Raw genomic sequence first — 16232 nt, 5'->3', positions numbered from 1 at the left:
CTATATAGATCAAACTGATAAATCTTGCAGGTTGTTTCCATGTCTGAATAGTGCAATGAAAAACCAGACTATACATGAGAATAATCACAGCAGTTTTCCATGAAATAACTAGGCAGCGTGATTCATCTTCAAACAGTTCAATGGATTTCGCGTAGTTGTACAAACTTTTGTCTTAAAACAATACACTCCCAGGCACTGTTGAAGCATAGTGTTTATTATATACAATCATAAAGCAAAAAAACTTATAGGGGAGACCCATCAGGTTTATTTGGACTATACTTGTCACAAAGCTGGAAGATATACAAAACAGTTTTACACACAAGCCAGAAATGGAGACATGGAGACTTTACATCTAAATTATGAAAAAAGTTGGCAAAAGCTTAGCTACCATACTGCCCAAACCTAGTTGCTAAAAGATGTCTCCCCATTCAGTTACCTGCAAGACCCCATGCTCACTTAATCCAGCTGTCTGTTCATGAAAAAGGTGCCTAAAGCTTATGCAGACTTTGTTATAATTAAAGTATTTGGAGAAAAAAAAACATGTCTGATCTCTACTGGGCAGGCTAATCATTGCTCTATATGAGTATTGCTTCATTCAGATATGTCAGCTATATGTGAATTTCAGGTTACTGATTACAGGGTCATTAGTTATTTCTCTGATGAAGTATACAGTGCCTTCTGTAATGTTTGGTACAAAGATACTTTTTTCTTGATTTGACTCTGTTATTAAATCATGTAATATATTGTATATGTAAGTTAAGTGAGAGGTTTTAGTATGCAGTACTGCTTCTGTTCAGTATTTAGAGTGCTGAAACTTTTAACAAGAGCATTGATGGTTGGAACCACTGGATTCAGAAAATAAGCTTATATTTAATTAACCCTCACTTCCCTGACAACATAGTCACATTTAGCACTATTGCATATCCTTTGCGTGCGATGACTGCATGAAGTCTGTGACCAATAGGCATCACCAGATGCTGAGTATCTTCTTTGTTGATGCTCTGCCAGACCTGTACTGCAGCCACCTTCAGCTCCTGCTTGTTTCGGGAGTTAGTTGCCTTAAGTTTTTGCTGCAGCATTTATAAAGTCCATGTTAAATTGGATTCAGATCAGGTGACTTGGCTTGTCAAGGATTTTCCAGTTTTGGCTTTGAAAAACTCCTTTGTTGCGTTTGCAGTATGTTTGGGATCATTGTCTTGCTCTATGATGAGTGCCATCCAATGAGTTTGGATGGCACCTCATCATAGGTGGGGGGGAGGCGCTATGTATAAAAAGTGTTGTAATTTCTCCATGGTGAAACCAAAATGTAAAATTTACCCTTTAATGAAAGCTGTGAATCCGCCCTTTAACCACTTGTGTAACGTTTAATTATAAATCTAAAATTGTAGAGTGAAATCAAGAAAATATATCTTTTTCTCAAACATTATGGAGAGCATTAAATGAATAGATTGATATTTTTATTGTCAGACATACAGGTTTCATTCAACAATCCCCAATATACACTGCAATTAATTTCTAATGATACTACATTCTGTAAGGCAAATGGCTGATAATATTTCTGCTTTAACTCTGTATCCATTTTCAATCCTTAACTTTCGAGTAAGTAAATGCACAGACCATACTTTGAGTGTTCAAAAAATGTTTAAATTATCAAGGCTGCACTGCCGCATGTTAAACATTTTGAAATTTGTGACACAACGTTGCCACATTTACAGAACAATAATTACATCTTTTAAGCGCCTTCGGAGGGGGAACTGATGTTTTGGCTTTGTTGTGATCAATTTTTGTTCTGCTATGCCTCTGATGGGAGGTTCCCATGTTGGGTTTAAATGTAGGCTAATTAAAACCAGAAGTCAAAAACAAAAAAGCATTTTGCTATAAAACTGTCAATCACCAGTGATGTCTACTGACAATCACGACCCTTGCTGGCTGCAGGGTGGAGTGATGTCACCCGTGCTGGGCCGTGGCCTCGACAGCAGGCTGCCTCCTGTAGGCCGTCACTGGAATCACAACCTCCTTTCCGCTCATGTCCAGCTTGGGCAGGTTAGTAATGTAATGCACAGAAATCCTGTTTTGCACTGGCTGCCAGTCTGCCACTGAGAACCTGGCAGGAAACCAATCACAGGAATTAAGAGTTTTTCTCAAAAATTCCAGCTGGGGCCCAGTGGTGGATTATGATTGGACTGAGGTGAGAAAAAACAATATATTTACTCAATATATATATTCCTGTATTGTCCATAGATATTAAAAAGAATATTTGATTTACTATTTGAGCGTATGTGGGTTTGTCACAAAAAAAAGGCCTGGAAAGTTAGGGAAGGAATAGTGCAGAGTGTGGGTGCACAACATGGACAATACTGTGATATAGGACTAAAATCCGGAAGAAACTGTATATACACTGACAAATCAGGAGTTGAATTGTGAACTCCTGACCTAGACAATACCTACATTACAACCCTGGAGGGACCACAGTATCTTGTTTTTCAAGGTATTTTTAATAATAATAATGTTAAACTTAAAAAAGCACCTTTCACACATGAAAATACAGCTAAAACTGCTGCGCAATGTAGCACTAAAGAAAACCGATAATAAATGGCAATAAAGGCATTGGGTAACCAGTAATTGTTTGGCTAAATAATTCACACGCCTTGCTGTCCTGGCCTTAATGGGCTGCTGGTCGAAAGGGAACCACAAATACCAGAAAACCCTGAAGCCTTCCAGGACTTGACACTCCTTTCTCAAGCAATCTTACTTGTGTACATTAGTAATGAGTGATAGGCTACAGCCTCACCTTTCCCCAGCAGGGGGCAGTGTCGAGGAAAGGCTGTGCTTCCCATTGCACATGGGGCCCTGAACCTCATGTGGCTGGGCCCAGGTAACTATCACAGAGGACCTTTTTGACTCTGTGTCCAATTCTGCAGATGACAGACAGGACACACACCATGTAACATGAATATCATAAGGCCACAGGAGCACTAGCCTCAGCCACTGTGAAGCTCTTCGTGATTTTTCAAATATATAAATGCATGTATATGCTACAGACATTTGATGAAATGGCACTATGAGTGTTGTTCTGGAGACAATGCAAGTACATTTTGCTAAACTGTGCAAAAGAGATAACATAATAATCTTGTCATTAAATAACATTTTGATTTGACTTAAAGTTGAGATTTTTCAATAGGTCCAATGGCGCAAAAATTTAGTACACAGTGCTATTAGTACCTGGCTTCTGCTGAAGACACTCTTCACTATTGGGGATGGGTTTCTATGGAAAGAAAGAGGAGGGAGTGCGTTTATGAAAGAATATATGCTCCTGTAGTACTGTGGGAAACTCTGTTGCTTCGCTTACCTTCTCCACAGAATCGGCTTTGCGAGTTCGCTTCATGATCTCCTCCAGACGCTGTAGACGTGGAGACAATCACAGAAAAGATGCTGATCTCACAAGAATGTGATGAATTGCAAGGTCAGCATCTTAAAAGGAACCCTATTATGGTCTGTTGTGGTTTCCTGTTTCACAGGGGTATAAAATGGTGGTAACATACCAGTACATGTTAAATCTATGTCATCCATCACCAAAAGCAAAGAACAAACAAGCCAAGGGTTGTAAACCTTCACAAGTCGGGATAGTTACAAACAAAGTAAAAGTTAAATATATCGCTTTCTATTTCAATTTAAATAATTAAGAAGTTTAAAACCTCTGGAACAGTGGTGTCAATAGAAGAACACTAACATTGAAGAGAATGTTACACCTAAAATGAAATGTGTCGGTGGATCGTTGATGCTATGGCATTATTTTGTTGCTCTTGCAAAGGCCAATTGAACAATGAATTCCAGCAAGTGCCTAGACATTTTGTCAAAAAATCTGGCTCAGTCTGTCAGGAAGTTCAAACTTGGCCACATCTTTCAGTAATACAACGATCCACAATATACCTCCGAATCAACCAATAAATTCTTAACTGAGTGCAAAATTACAGCTTTGCAATGGCCATCTCAGTCTCCAGACTTGAATCTGATTGAAAAATCGTGGTTTGCATTTAAGAGTCCATAAGCACAGGTCAAATTCTCTATAGAATCTTGAAAGATTATGTATGGAGGAATGGCCAAAGATTCCCTAGTATGCTCATCTCATAAAACCCTATACTGCAACAATCCTATAGACAACTCAGTAGTGTTATCCTCGTGAGGGGAGGGTGCACCGCCGAGTACTGAAAACGGGTGGGAATGTTTGTGACACATTTTTTGGGGAATATATATATTCCGAAGAATGTTATTTTGGATGATTCCACTGAATCATTATTAATGTAGAATATTTTACATGTTTGAGAATCACAACAGCTCAATGCTTGTATTATTTATTGTATAGTCCTTTCTGTTCAATTATCAAGGGTGTGAATGAATTTTGTAGGGAACATTGTGGTCAGACAACAACCTTCCAGACAGGATATGTGTACAGGGAGTGTCAGTGCTCCGTGTAACTTATGTTCTCTGACAACTGATCAAGGATCATCTTATGACTATTACTTGAAACAATGTATAACTGGAATGTGGGTCAGAGCTCGGAAGCAGAATGTATTTACATCTACCTTTTTCCTCTCAGTTCGTTCTGCCTCCTCTTTCTGGAAGTGTCTCTCTCTCTCTAGCCTCAACTGTTCTGCCTCCTGCCTCTGATTTGCTTCCTCTTCTTCCCTCTGAAAAAATACCACAGGACAAACAAGGACTTCAATATCAAATCTGTTCAAAAGCATGTCAGGTATACTTCAAATCCATTGAAAGTTTACTTCCAGTTAAAATACTTTTGTTAAAAGATTTTGCACAGTAACTAATCAAAACTCACTGAAATTATTCTATGTTTAAAGTACTGTATGCATGACTGTATAAAAATGTATAAAAATGTTTTTTTGTTTCCAGAAAGACAGATACTATATGTGTCTACAGTACATACATACTATGAATTTACTTAGAACACTTTTTTAATTTTACATATTTTCACGTGTTTAATTTTCAAGAATTCTGTGTTTAGTATTCTCCACACAAAAACACTTCATTTAAAATACATTCAGGAGCGATCTCGTAGTTCCATTAGTATTAGTCATTTAACAAAACATTGAAAACCTGCAGGACAACTTAATATGACCATATGTGAGCCTCCTCATGCTGAAAAGCTGTTCTCTTGTTCACACTGACTGCTCAGTACAAATAATAATTCCCTCTCCTTATGTCAACATCATCTGTAATGCAGAGCTGATTTTCTTCCCTTCCAGAAATGTTAATCTGTGCTTTATTGCAAATGACAATGCTAATGTTCCCTGTAGTTCTAAGCCAAATACATTTCATATCTGGTTTTCCTTTGACCCGTTTGGGGATTCCAGTGTGAGGTAACAAAGGAGTCTCACCTGCTTCTGGAGCCTTTCTGCCTCTTCTCTCTCCTTCTGCTTTCTTTCTTCCTCAGCATGCTTCTCCTCCTCTTCTCTCTTCCTCTGCTCTTCTGCCAAATGCTGGGCCTCTTCCTCTTGCCGTGCTCGCTTGACTGCCAACCTTTGTGCTGTCTCCTCCCTTGCATTCCTATAGTGCCGCAGCACCAATCCACCAATCAGATGTCACCATACATTGTGACTCTACCAATCAAATGCCACTCATTCGAATCCATTGCACACCTTGACCTCACCATGAATCAAAAATCACAGCCCACAGACTCCACAAATTATACTCCACCACATTATACGCTATCAACTGGACTCCAGACAGGAAACAAATCATGCTTACACCCTACAAATCCACCAATCGTACTCCACAGCACGTGATGACTCAACTTGGTATGGTCCATCGCACACCATTGATCTACCAATCAGACTCCAACAGACCCAAAATTCACCAGTCATACTTCAGCAGACATTACAGCTCTAATAATCATGCTCCACCTCACCCCAGGACCACAACAATAGATTCCACCCCACAGGAAAAATCAACCAGACTGGGTATAACTGACACATGACTTCCACAGTGTCTGATGCCAGTGGAGCAAAAATATGATCTCAGCTATAACACAACAACAACTACAAGACAAAAGACAAAAGATGGCAAGCCCATTGTCAGTGTACCTGAGTTACATTAACCACTATAGTACAGAGGGCCGCATGCTAACCTAGAAACAAAATGTTCAACTTTCATTGTTTGGTTTAGTGCTTTAAGTCCAGGGGTAGAGCAAATGTTGCAATTCAAAAGATATAGCCAGCACTCATGTAATACATACATTACATAGCAAGTAAATATTTACTTTGAACTTCAGTCCGCAGTATAGTCCACAATGTGAAATCTAGATGCTGACAGGAAGCTAAGACAATAAGTTCTTGACATTACCGCTCCGTCTCCTCTCTGTGGCGGCGCTCCTCCTCCTCCTTTTCTTTCTGCTCCCGCGCCTGGCGCCTCCTCTCTGCCAGCAGACGAGCGGCATACTTGGGGTCAGTGATATCGACCCGGGGCCTGCTGGGACAGAGGCTGGCAGGAGGGGGCGCTGTAGAGGGCACGGCTTGGGTAGGACCTGCTGGAGAGGAGATCATTCTTGAATGTTCATTGACCATTATTTTTAATTCAGAAGCAACAGTTTGAGACTATTCAGTTTTGTTACTCCTGTTAAAAATCATCTGAACTGTGGATTGTCATTCATGCAAATTTTATTAGGAAAGTTAGAAACATTCAACGAATCTGACATTTCACGTTCAATACTTTCGGAAAATTCTTAAAACATTATTGACATGTATCCATAATTTTTTTTCATGCCAAAATGATAACTATCAGTTATTTACCAGTCTGTAAATCGCATGCCAGGAATTTTTTCAGTTTTTTGACAAAACTTATTTGGAGCAATATACAGATTTTAAAACAGAAACTTTATTTCACTTCCAAGGAGCATGTAACCAAAACATTCTCCACTGTACTCCACCTATTATTACCCCAATTGCTCATCACCGCTAACCCCATGTTAGCATGATAAAGGAACATCTACTGAAATCAATGTAGAATCAATATAGCAATATAGTATAATACTGAAGCATATTTAAAGGGTGTTATATTGAGACGTTCAGTAACATTTTCAATGGCTTCTGCAGCTCTCTGAACCTTACCTCCTGAGAGCTGGACTATGGTGGTTGGTTCTATAGAAGGTGCTATGGGTTCTGGAGTTGGCCTGACCACCATGGCCTTCTCCTGCCCCTCGCTGTGACTTGCTGGCGGTATCTTCTCCCTCTGCCCATTCATGACGGAGGAGTAATGGATCGGCTTGGAGGCCGGGATGGATGCTGCCTGGTGGGGTAGGTGGAGCTTTGGGGCAGGGTTGTGCAATTTCCTTTGAGTACAGTGGAGAAAAAGAATATGAAATGTTTTGGTGTATCACAAATATCTTTAAAAAAGGAGTTATGGAAAAGCAGGTGCAGAATGACCATCAATTCAGTTTTTTCTCTGCTGAGACTGAGATTAATGAACATTGACATAATTTGTCATATGGATTTTACAATGCATTTTCTTTCCCCTTATTATGTAATTTGATATGTGTAACTTGTAAATGTAAAATACATGTAAGCTGAATTATGGTTTAAACTAGAAAAAAGCTTTTTTGAGAATTATAGGTCAAACATGAGTGACATGAGTACCATTTCAGTATGGTTCTGTAAAGTGTTCTGATTAAAATGCATATTTTTGTTTCCAGTAAATGCAAAACTTTTCAACAGAAACACAAATAAAACACACACCCAAACCAGCAAGATAATCATGTTGGGACAACAGAACTACATTTCCATAAATTCCACAGGAAACAAAAGTGATGTTTACAGCAGTGTGACGTCTAGTTACAGTAAGCAAATTATTTAACCCCAGAAACACGGGCACATGGGACAATGGGCATTGAAACTTAAAAAAACTTAATAAAACTCATGACAACCCATTATCCACTATCTTTCAGCATACCACTCTTACCACTGTTGCTTAAGGTGTGCAAGTATATGCAGGTGTATGCATACGTGAAACCATGCGGACCAAATTGGAATGCAATTAATCTTTTATCTTCTGTGGTGCTCAGAAAAGAAATTGGTGTGGTGTGGAGAAATTTTGGAGTGGAGAAATGTTAGAATTGAAAAATATTGTCTAAAATAATGTAATTTGGCCAGGGTGAATTTGTAGTTTTGAATGGGCTTATGGGGGAAATTTGCTCTGCTCATACATCCCTTTGTACTTTTCTTCCCCATGTTTGCTAGCGTGTTCCTGCACATGCTCACATACACTCCCACACTCCGATCAACTCCTATGCACACATTCATATTCCCTTCAATATTTGTTGTATTATTACTTACCTTCACTTCCCTTGTAAATAATAAACCCCTTTTATTTACAACTGGTTGTCTGTGTTATTATTACTGGAACATAAATTACTCCATTCTATTCGAAGAATAAAACATCTTCAGAAATCGATTACAGTCCTAATACAAATTATAAAATGGTTGTGTAATTTTGATTGATTTGCCATTAATATTTGGGAATTTCAATAAATTTAACAATTTATTGAAATTCCCAAATTATGGTTTAACCCTCCTGTTCTGTTCATTTTTTAGGTACAGCAAAAATGTTCCCGGGTGATATAAACATACAGGGGGGGTTTGCAAATACATGAAATGAACCATTTTCATTTAGAATGTTGATTACACTAATTAAGGCCAGTAGAAGAAGTTTCATACTGAAAAAATAATTTTAAGTATTTTTCCTAGATTTTCAAACTTTAAAAAGGGTCAATTTGACCCGCAACATAACAGGAGGGTTAAGTAATTTTATAAGACTGATTACTGCATTCTGGCGCAACATATGATGATATAGAGGTAGCCGATATCTACATTTTGGTGCTCCATATGAGCAGTAGGGGTATATCTCCCACAATCAGAAAATAATAAAGGAAAATGAAATTTGAAAACACTTCTGTCCAAGAGTTAGAAAAGGTGGAGAGGATAATGCGCAACTTAATTTCCTTATTTATACAAAAATTTTCACATAAAAAACAGAGCAACACAGAAAGGGAGGGACAAGATGACTTCCACTCACGCTAATGACATACATCAGAGCATTTGAACCAAAACTCAGGACTGAACACATTAACTTCCATACGTAGTCTTTTCATATTGTTTTGTGTTTTTATCTGATCTCACCCAAATTACGCAGAAAGAATAATTACAGCACCAATCAAAGTGAGAATCCTTGTGGCTGGCACACTGATGCTACAGTGAGTCCATCTGAATGGCATGCAGTAACCTGTACCTTTCAGTGGGGGGTGCTGTGGCTCTTCTCATGGTGGTCATGGCATTGCTTCTCCTGGTACGTATTTTCTTTTCATTGTCCTGTTGGTCTGTCTTTGTCACCAAATGTACACGTATATATTAAAGAATACATTCAGAACAAGACCTTTATGTACCTCAATGGATTAAATGTGAGCTCTGAAGCTAGGAATTTCAATGTTATATATATATAACATTCCATGCAAAAGAATGTATTTATATTTTTAAACATTGCTCATATTAAATATATTGAGAAGGAAATATTGGAAAGATATGAGAAAGTGCATAAAATATTCAAGAATTGGTGCATTTTCATGATACAAAATGTACTTGAAAAAGCATATTAATTACAAATGAAATATGTCTTGTAATTACACTGTATTGCATATTCTGTTAAATCACACATTTATAATATTGTATCTATGGTTGTCCCATACATTCCTAATAATATATTAAATATATATATATATATATATATATATATATATATCCGTGAATAAGTTATTGAAATGAAATACAAATTACTTTACTTTCCATTTAGAAACGTATAAGAAAATAAAGTTTTGTTAAAAGGTATTTGCCTCGTCCTGATTTCCTCTGTTATTGCATATCATGTCACACTAAATGGTTTCATATCTTTAGACAAAATGTAATATTAGACAAAGGGAAACTGAGTAAACAACTGAGTAAACACAAAACTAAAATTATTATTTCATTTATTTAATGAAAATAAGTTATCAAACACCCATATCACCCATGTGAAAAATAAATTTCCCTCTTAATTACTTAATCAACCAATTAACCAAATTTAATTGAAAATTAGATTCAGCTGAGGTTTGATTGCAGCCAGCCCTGTTGAATCTAAACCTCACTTATCCTGAACCTTACCATCAGAGTGAAGTAGTCACCATGCACAAAGTTTCTACAAGCACACTATGCCACAAACAAAGGCAATTCCAGAAGTGATTTTTAAAAAAGCTGTTGAAATATATCAGTCTGGAAGGGGTTACAAGGCAATTTCTACAGCTCTAGGACTCCACTGAACCACAGTGAGAGCCACTTCCACTATCTGTAAATGGAGAACACTTCCCAGGAGTGGCCGGCCTGCTAAAATGTCTCCAATGGCGCAGCGACGACTTATCCTGGAAGTCACAAGAGATCCCACAAGGCCATCAAAAGAACTTCAGGCATCCCTAGCCTCAGCTAAGTTTAGCATTCATGACTTTACACTAAGAAAGAGACCAGGCAAAAATGGGATTCATGGGAGAGTACCAGAGTACCACTGATAACCACTGCTAACCATGAGAAACGTCAATGCTCATCTCACATTTTCCTGGGTGATCTTCAAGCCTTTTGGGATAATATTCTATGGACAGATGAGTCAAGAGGGAACTTTTTGGACGACACGAGTCCCATTATGTCTGACCTCAAGCAAATACAGCATTTCACAGTACCAACATCATGCCAACAGTCAAACATGGTGGTGATATTGGGATGGTGTCGAGATACTTTGCTGCCTTGGGACCCGGATGACTTCCCATTATTGAAGGAACCATGTATTCTGCTCTGTGCCAGAAAATTGTTCAGGATAATGTCATCTGTCGTCTGCCCGTGAGCTGAAGCTGAAGCGTAATTGGGTTATGCAGCAAGACAATGATCCAAAACACAAAAGGATGGTTGAAAAGAAACATAATTAAAGCCTTGGAGCATCTTAGTCAAAGTCCTGACTTGAATCCAACAGAGATGCTGTGGCAAGACCTAAAACGAGCAGTTCATGCTCTAAACCTATCAATTTCTGTGAAATAAAGCAGTTCTGAAGAGTTGAGTTGGCTAAAAAGAAGAGTTGGATAAAGTTCCTCCTCAGCAATGTAGAAGACTGATATCAAACTATACAAAGCGTTTGATATTATTGCTGCTAAATATGGTGCAGCCAATTATTACATTTAAGGGGCCAATCACTTTTCACATGGGTGATATGGGTGTTTGATACCTTTTTTCATTAAATAAATGAAAAAAATAAAAACAACAAAAATATGTTGTTTGTTTACCCTTTGTCTAATTTTACATTTAGAAACCATTAAAGATCTGAAACCATTCAGTGTGCCAAATATACAATAATAGAGGAAATCAGGAAGGGTACAAATACTTTTTCCACTGTGCTGTAAATTGGAAATATACATATTTTTAGTATGGGAGGTGGGCTGTACCTTGTGGGTTGTCTTCCTGTGCAGGGCATTGTCCAGCCTGGAGATGGCAACTCTCTGCAGTGACTTTAGAGATGTGGCAGTCACAGAGTGGCATGATTCTGAATGGCAACAATCAAAGAGGACATAATCATTTCTACTATTTCTTTAAAAAATTCTCCAGAGATATTGAGGCAAGGAGATCCAAATGAGGCAGGAAAAAAGAAAGGAGGAAATTAGAGAAGGAAAGAAGTCGATTAATTACTGGATCCTTTAAATATCTATCAGTCCATCCATCATCTATACCCGCTTATCCTGAGTAGGGTCGTAGGGGGTGCTGGAGCCTACCCAGTGTGCATTGGGTGAGAGGCAGGAATACACCCTGGACAGGCCACACACACCATTCGCTTACACAAAGGCTAGTTTCAATTCATATTTTCAACTGAATTAACTTTTTTGAGTGAGAAAAACATGGCAACAGACTCAATATTACCTCAGATCCACAATACACCACTCTTGTGAATGGCCTCACTATGACATATTCTTAAAGACACAAGACTAGGATTTAAGTTTGACTAAACCACATAGTCTTTTCCAGTGTGTTTACGACTAGAAACCCAAGGTTCGTTAAGCAGCACCCTTCGTTTAGGGAATTATTCAAAGGCTTCCTTTGTATTTTCCTTTCTTTTCTGCTCTTGTTATATAATAATGTTATTTTTAATGTAACCACACAAAAATCTGCAAAGCACCACAGGAAGACACATATATTGTCAAATTAATGTTGCCATTGCAAGTATTTTTATTGACACTGTAAATTACAAGAATGTATTAATGCACAGTGCTGTTATGTGCCATTATAAGTGAGAGAAGCCGTGAGCTTGTAATTGAGTTGTGGGATTAATCCCTTACCGCTGGCGGTGCTGTGGCCAAACATCCTGCCGCTCCATGAGCAGCGGCTGGCCCTATGATTGGCTCCCTGCTGGCTTCTCTCCAGGGTCCGCTGTACCACCGCTTTGTGTCGCTCCTGCAGGCAAACATGGGAATCGAACCACTTGTGTGGAGAAATGCATCTGTATCCTCACTTTATTCTATTCTCCCTCGAGAATAGTGCAAACAAAATAATCTCTGCAAGACCCAAAATTTAGGAAAACTACGCATAAAATAGTTTCACCCAGATAATACTACATTGTATGAGGATTCAGCTGAGATGGTCTACATACTGGCCAACCTATATCTCTTATAAAAGAACTTTGGAAGATAAAAGGAATACAGCACAGGACTTGGAAATCAGGTTTGTTTATGGTATAAAGAACCAGACCCTGACATGACCTCAAGATCTTTTGTGAGGGAACCTGCTTACTTTTGTAGAAATTAAAGGTACTTTTGAAATGTGCATCTGTGCTATTTTGTTCATTTTTTACATTTTTTTGTTTTCCATTCTTACCCTCTGTTTGAATTTTTTAAAGCTATGGTTAATTGCTTTTACTCATTCTAGTGTATGCATTTTGTTTAATAGCAATTGTATAAAGGTGCATTGCAAATACATGTTACATTACAAGTTATTATTATTATTATTATTATTGTTGTTGTTGTTGTTGTTGTTGTTTTTGTTATTATTGTTATTATTATCCTTTAGCATTGCTCTCACATCATTTATTACACACAGAGCCACATGTGTTGTCAAATCCATTTCCCAAGGCATTGTACTTTATCCCCAAAAACAGGCTTGGAAACACAAGATCTCTGACAAAGAAGTTATTGAGAAACAGCATCTCATCTGTAATTGAATTAAAACAAAGTGAACACGAGTTGTGAGCTATTGCCTGTGGCTTTAAGCGGTGCTTGAGGTGGGAAAAAATAATGGTACCACTTCAAGCACTGGTTCTACCGCTGACTACAACGGCCTTTCACAGGGAGAGAATATGGATGGGCAGGGGCAGAAAAGATTACCAGGAGCTTTAGAAAGTGCCAGTAGGTAAGAAACAATCACAGTATTCCAAGGACCAAAATGCATAAGTGCCACTACTGCGTATCAGTGAGAACCGGCCCACTTGAAAACTGGCTTTAAGTCTAGCTGATAAGAACTTACAAATTACTATATAGTAAGTATTATTGCCAATACATTTCTAGAAATGCGACACTATCTTGTGTCTACGGTTCTGTACTGTATTATTATTATTATTATTATTATTGACCATTTAATCACACAAGTGGAATCAATCAAGTTAGACAGGAAATGCAAAGGATTGTATTGTCAAAAAGCTGCAAGGCAGTGATTAGGGTCAATGTCCTGGGCCATTTTCAGAATTTGAGCAGGACATTGTCCCCATTGCTGAGCTGGGCTTTTGATTTCTGCTTGGTCCAAAAGGAGGGTTTGGCCCTACTAGCTCAATTACAACCCTTCTAGCAGCAACCTGGTCCCACTAAAATACTAATCAAGCCCCCCATAGAGGTAAAAGTGACTGGGTGATATGTCTGCTATCTTCTATATAGCTCTACATGATATAAACTGTAATCACTTAGTAAACAACATCTCCAACATCCCAACAAGCTCATGTTCAAAACTAGCTAGTTGATTTTCACTTCCCACCCAAGTTCAAAAAGCCCAAAACTTTTAGCTTGTCAGATATGAGTCATATGACACAGTGTTTGATGTGATAAACAATGATGTATGCCTCCTATACAGCAGGGTTGGGTTAAATTACTGTACATAACTGTACATAATTCTATCATCTTACAAAGAACAGTCAGTCTGAGTAATTGCTGGAGGGGACAGAGTTCAGCAGTGCTTGAGGGAACTGTAGCCTTGAGGCCCCTCAGGGTCACACCCATACCGTCTCTTCCTCTAGTTTTTTCCTGCGCTTCTCCTCCACGGCAGCGTGCCTCCTCTCCGTTCTCAGCCTCTGCTCGGTGAGCTTCCTCCGTCTCTCTGCCAGCTGCTTCTCACGGTGCTGCCGCGCCCTCTCCTCCCGCTGCAGCCGCACCGCCTCCCGCTCGGCTGCAACCACAATCAGGGAACTCGCCACAAGCCACCGCCAGGGGCCCAAATCAACCACCAGACAGGGGCCGAATTCCAAAGGAAGGGTGTTGAACATCAGTGGCACTTGGTCTGATTCAAGCCATTAAATATTGCCTCCCCATGCCCTTGGTGTGTACAAAAATCTTTCTCTGAGCACAAAAACAATGTCAGTATTTAAAAAAAATGTTCCATAGCAAATTAATTCAAAGAGCAATCTGTTTAAAAGTTAAAAAGCCTTTATTAGGTTGACATGGCTGTCAAGAGGTTAAAAGCTCGAAATGAGGCAGAAATGCATAGGCTTTTTGACTTTCAAAAAAGGAGTGCTTTGGTCTAATTTTGTTTTTGACATATTGGAAGAATCCTTCTCCCAATAAGCACCTTTTTTTGTTACCCCTGAAACAAAATAGCACTACAGTGCTTCCTTCTCTATGACCAGCATTTTTATTTTTGTACTTTGATACAGTGTTGTTTACTTTCCACCGGGGCAAATAGAATTAGAACTTACCAAGGTGTTCCTCCCATTCTTTCCTTCGCTCTTGTGCAAGTTTCTGTCGTTCATTGACCTTCAGGAAGAGCCGCTCTGAAAAAGTAACAGTCAATGACATGATGATGGGAATATTTTTCCCAGGTCTCTTCAATTGTAATGGCACAATTTGTTGTTACACTACATAGAGTTAGTGCATCCCCTGTGAATACTCTTATAGTGTGTCCATAGTTGACCTCACCTCTTCTACGTCTCCATGTGATGCCAGCATGCAGGGGTGCCTTAGACAAAGCCTTCAGTCCCACAAACAGGAGCTAAGACAGCAATAACTTATGACCCCAGGTTTCCCTGGGAGAAGCCAATCGGCTTCAACAGCTGATTGAGGAGAGAGAGGTTTGCGGTTCACCTGGTTTGTGTCCAGCGCTGCTGTTGCCACTGGGCCATGACACAGAGGAAGCAGGGAGACTGAGTGCTTTATTTTCCTGCTTTTCAGGGGACTCAGTGCCTGTTGGAAGGGGCGGGTTGTTTAAGAGGGACAATCGGGGAAACATTCAAACTTATTCCACTTCGATACTGTCTACAATCATTTAAATGTTGTTTTGGGTTGATCGATACAGAGAATTAGCCCCAGAGAAAGTGTTTAAATGCATGGAGGACCATATCTCATATTTCATATCTCACATGTGCAAGCTAAAGTACCCCAAATCATGCAAATGATCCTTGTTGAAATTTCTGTATTTGCTAATTATGCAAAATGACCAAAAATATGTTTAAGATTGTAATTAAGGCTGAGAGGTCTAGGCCTATTTTCCCCATTTTGGCAGGCCCTCAGAAATACACTTCAAATAAACACTACAGACCACACAAAAACAATAACCATATACAAAATTTGTGACTAAAATGAAAAATGTAACAATAATTATTGGGGGAAGGACAAAACTAAAATCACCTCTCCACAGGTTAAAGTCAAAGGGTAGCATGGCTGTTGATTAGCATATGTCACTCCCATTTTGTATAATTAGGCTTAGCAGGCAATCTGACCCTTAGTAAACTGCTTCTGTCTTGTTTTAATTTGTTCATAAATAGTCAAAATCAGTCATAATGCCAACCAGCTCTATTGCATGAGCAATGGGGAAACAGTAAGCAGTGGCTGCATATACAATAAACATGATGGCATCATCCAATGACAAATCTGAAGCTCAGGAGCAAAAGTTTCATAGAAATGAATTGCGACA

The 16232-nt window shown here is 38.8% G+C and overlaps 1 protein-coding gene across 1 annotated transcript; it reads right to left on the bottom strand.

Annotated features, from left to right (window-relative positions):
- Nucleotides 1–588: 588 nt before the first annotated feature.
- LOC118211499 (ensconsin-like) lies at nucleotides 589–15977 on the bottom strand. Its single transcript, XM_035388750.1, has 15 exons — nucleotides 15947–15977; nucleotides 15404–15502; nucleotides 15019–15093; nucleotides 14329–14492; nucleotides 12404–12518; nucleotides 11519–11616; nucleotides 9295–9386; nucleotides 7122–7342; nucleotides 6358–6538; nucleotides 5394–5562; nucleotides 4584–4688; nucleotides 3350–3400; nucleotides 3223–3265; nucleotides 2792–2915; nucleotides 589–2104 (listed from the first exon to the last, which is right to left on the bottom strand). Exons 1-15 carry the CDS (start codon nucleotides 15975–15977, stop codon nucleotides 1948–1950), a joined length of 1725 nt encoding a protein of 574 aa, XP_035244641.1. The 3' UTR covers nucleotides 589–1947.
- Between the last annotated feature and the right edge of the window lie 255 nt (nucleotides 15978–16232).

This window comes from Anguilla anguilla, chromosome 1 (genome assembly GCF_013347855.1).
Source record: "Anguilla anguilla isolate fAngAng1 chromosome 1, fAngAng1.pri, whole genome shotgun sequence".
Taxonomy (NCBI): Eukaryota; Metazoa; Chordata; class Actinopteri; order Anguilliformes; family Anguillidae; genus Anguilla; species Anguilla anguilla.
This window is presented reverse-complemented; position numbering and strand designations above follow the sequence as displayed.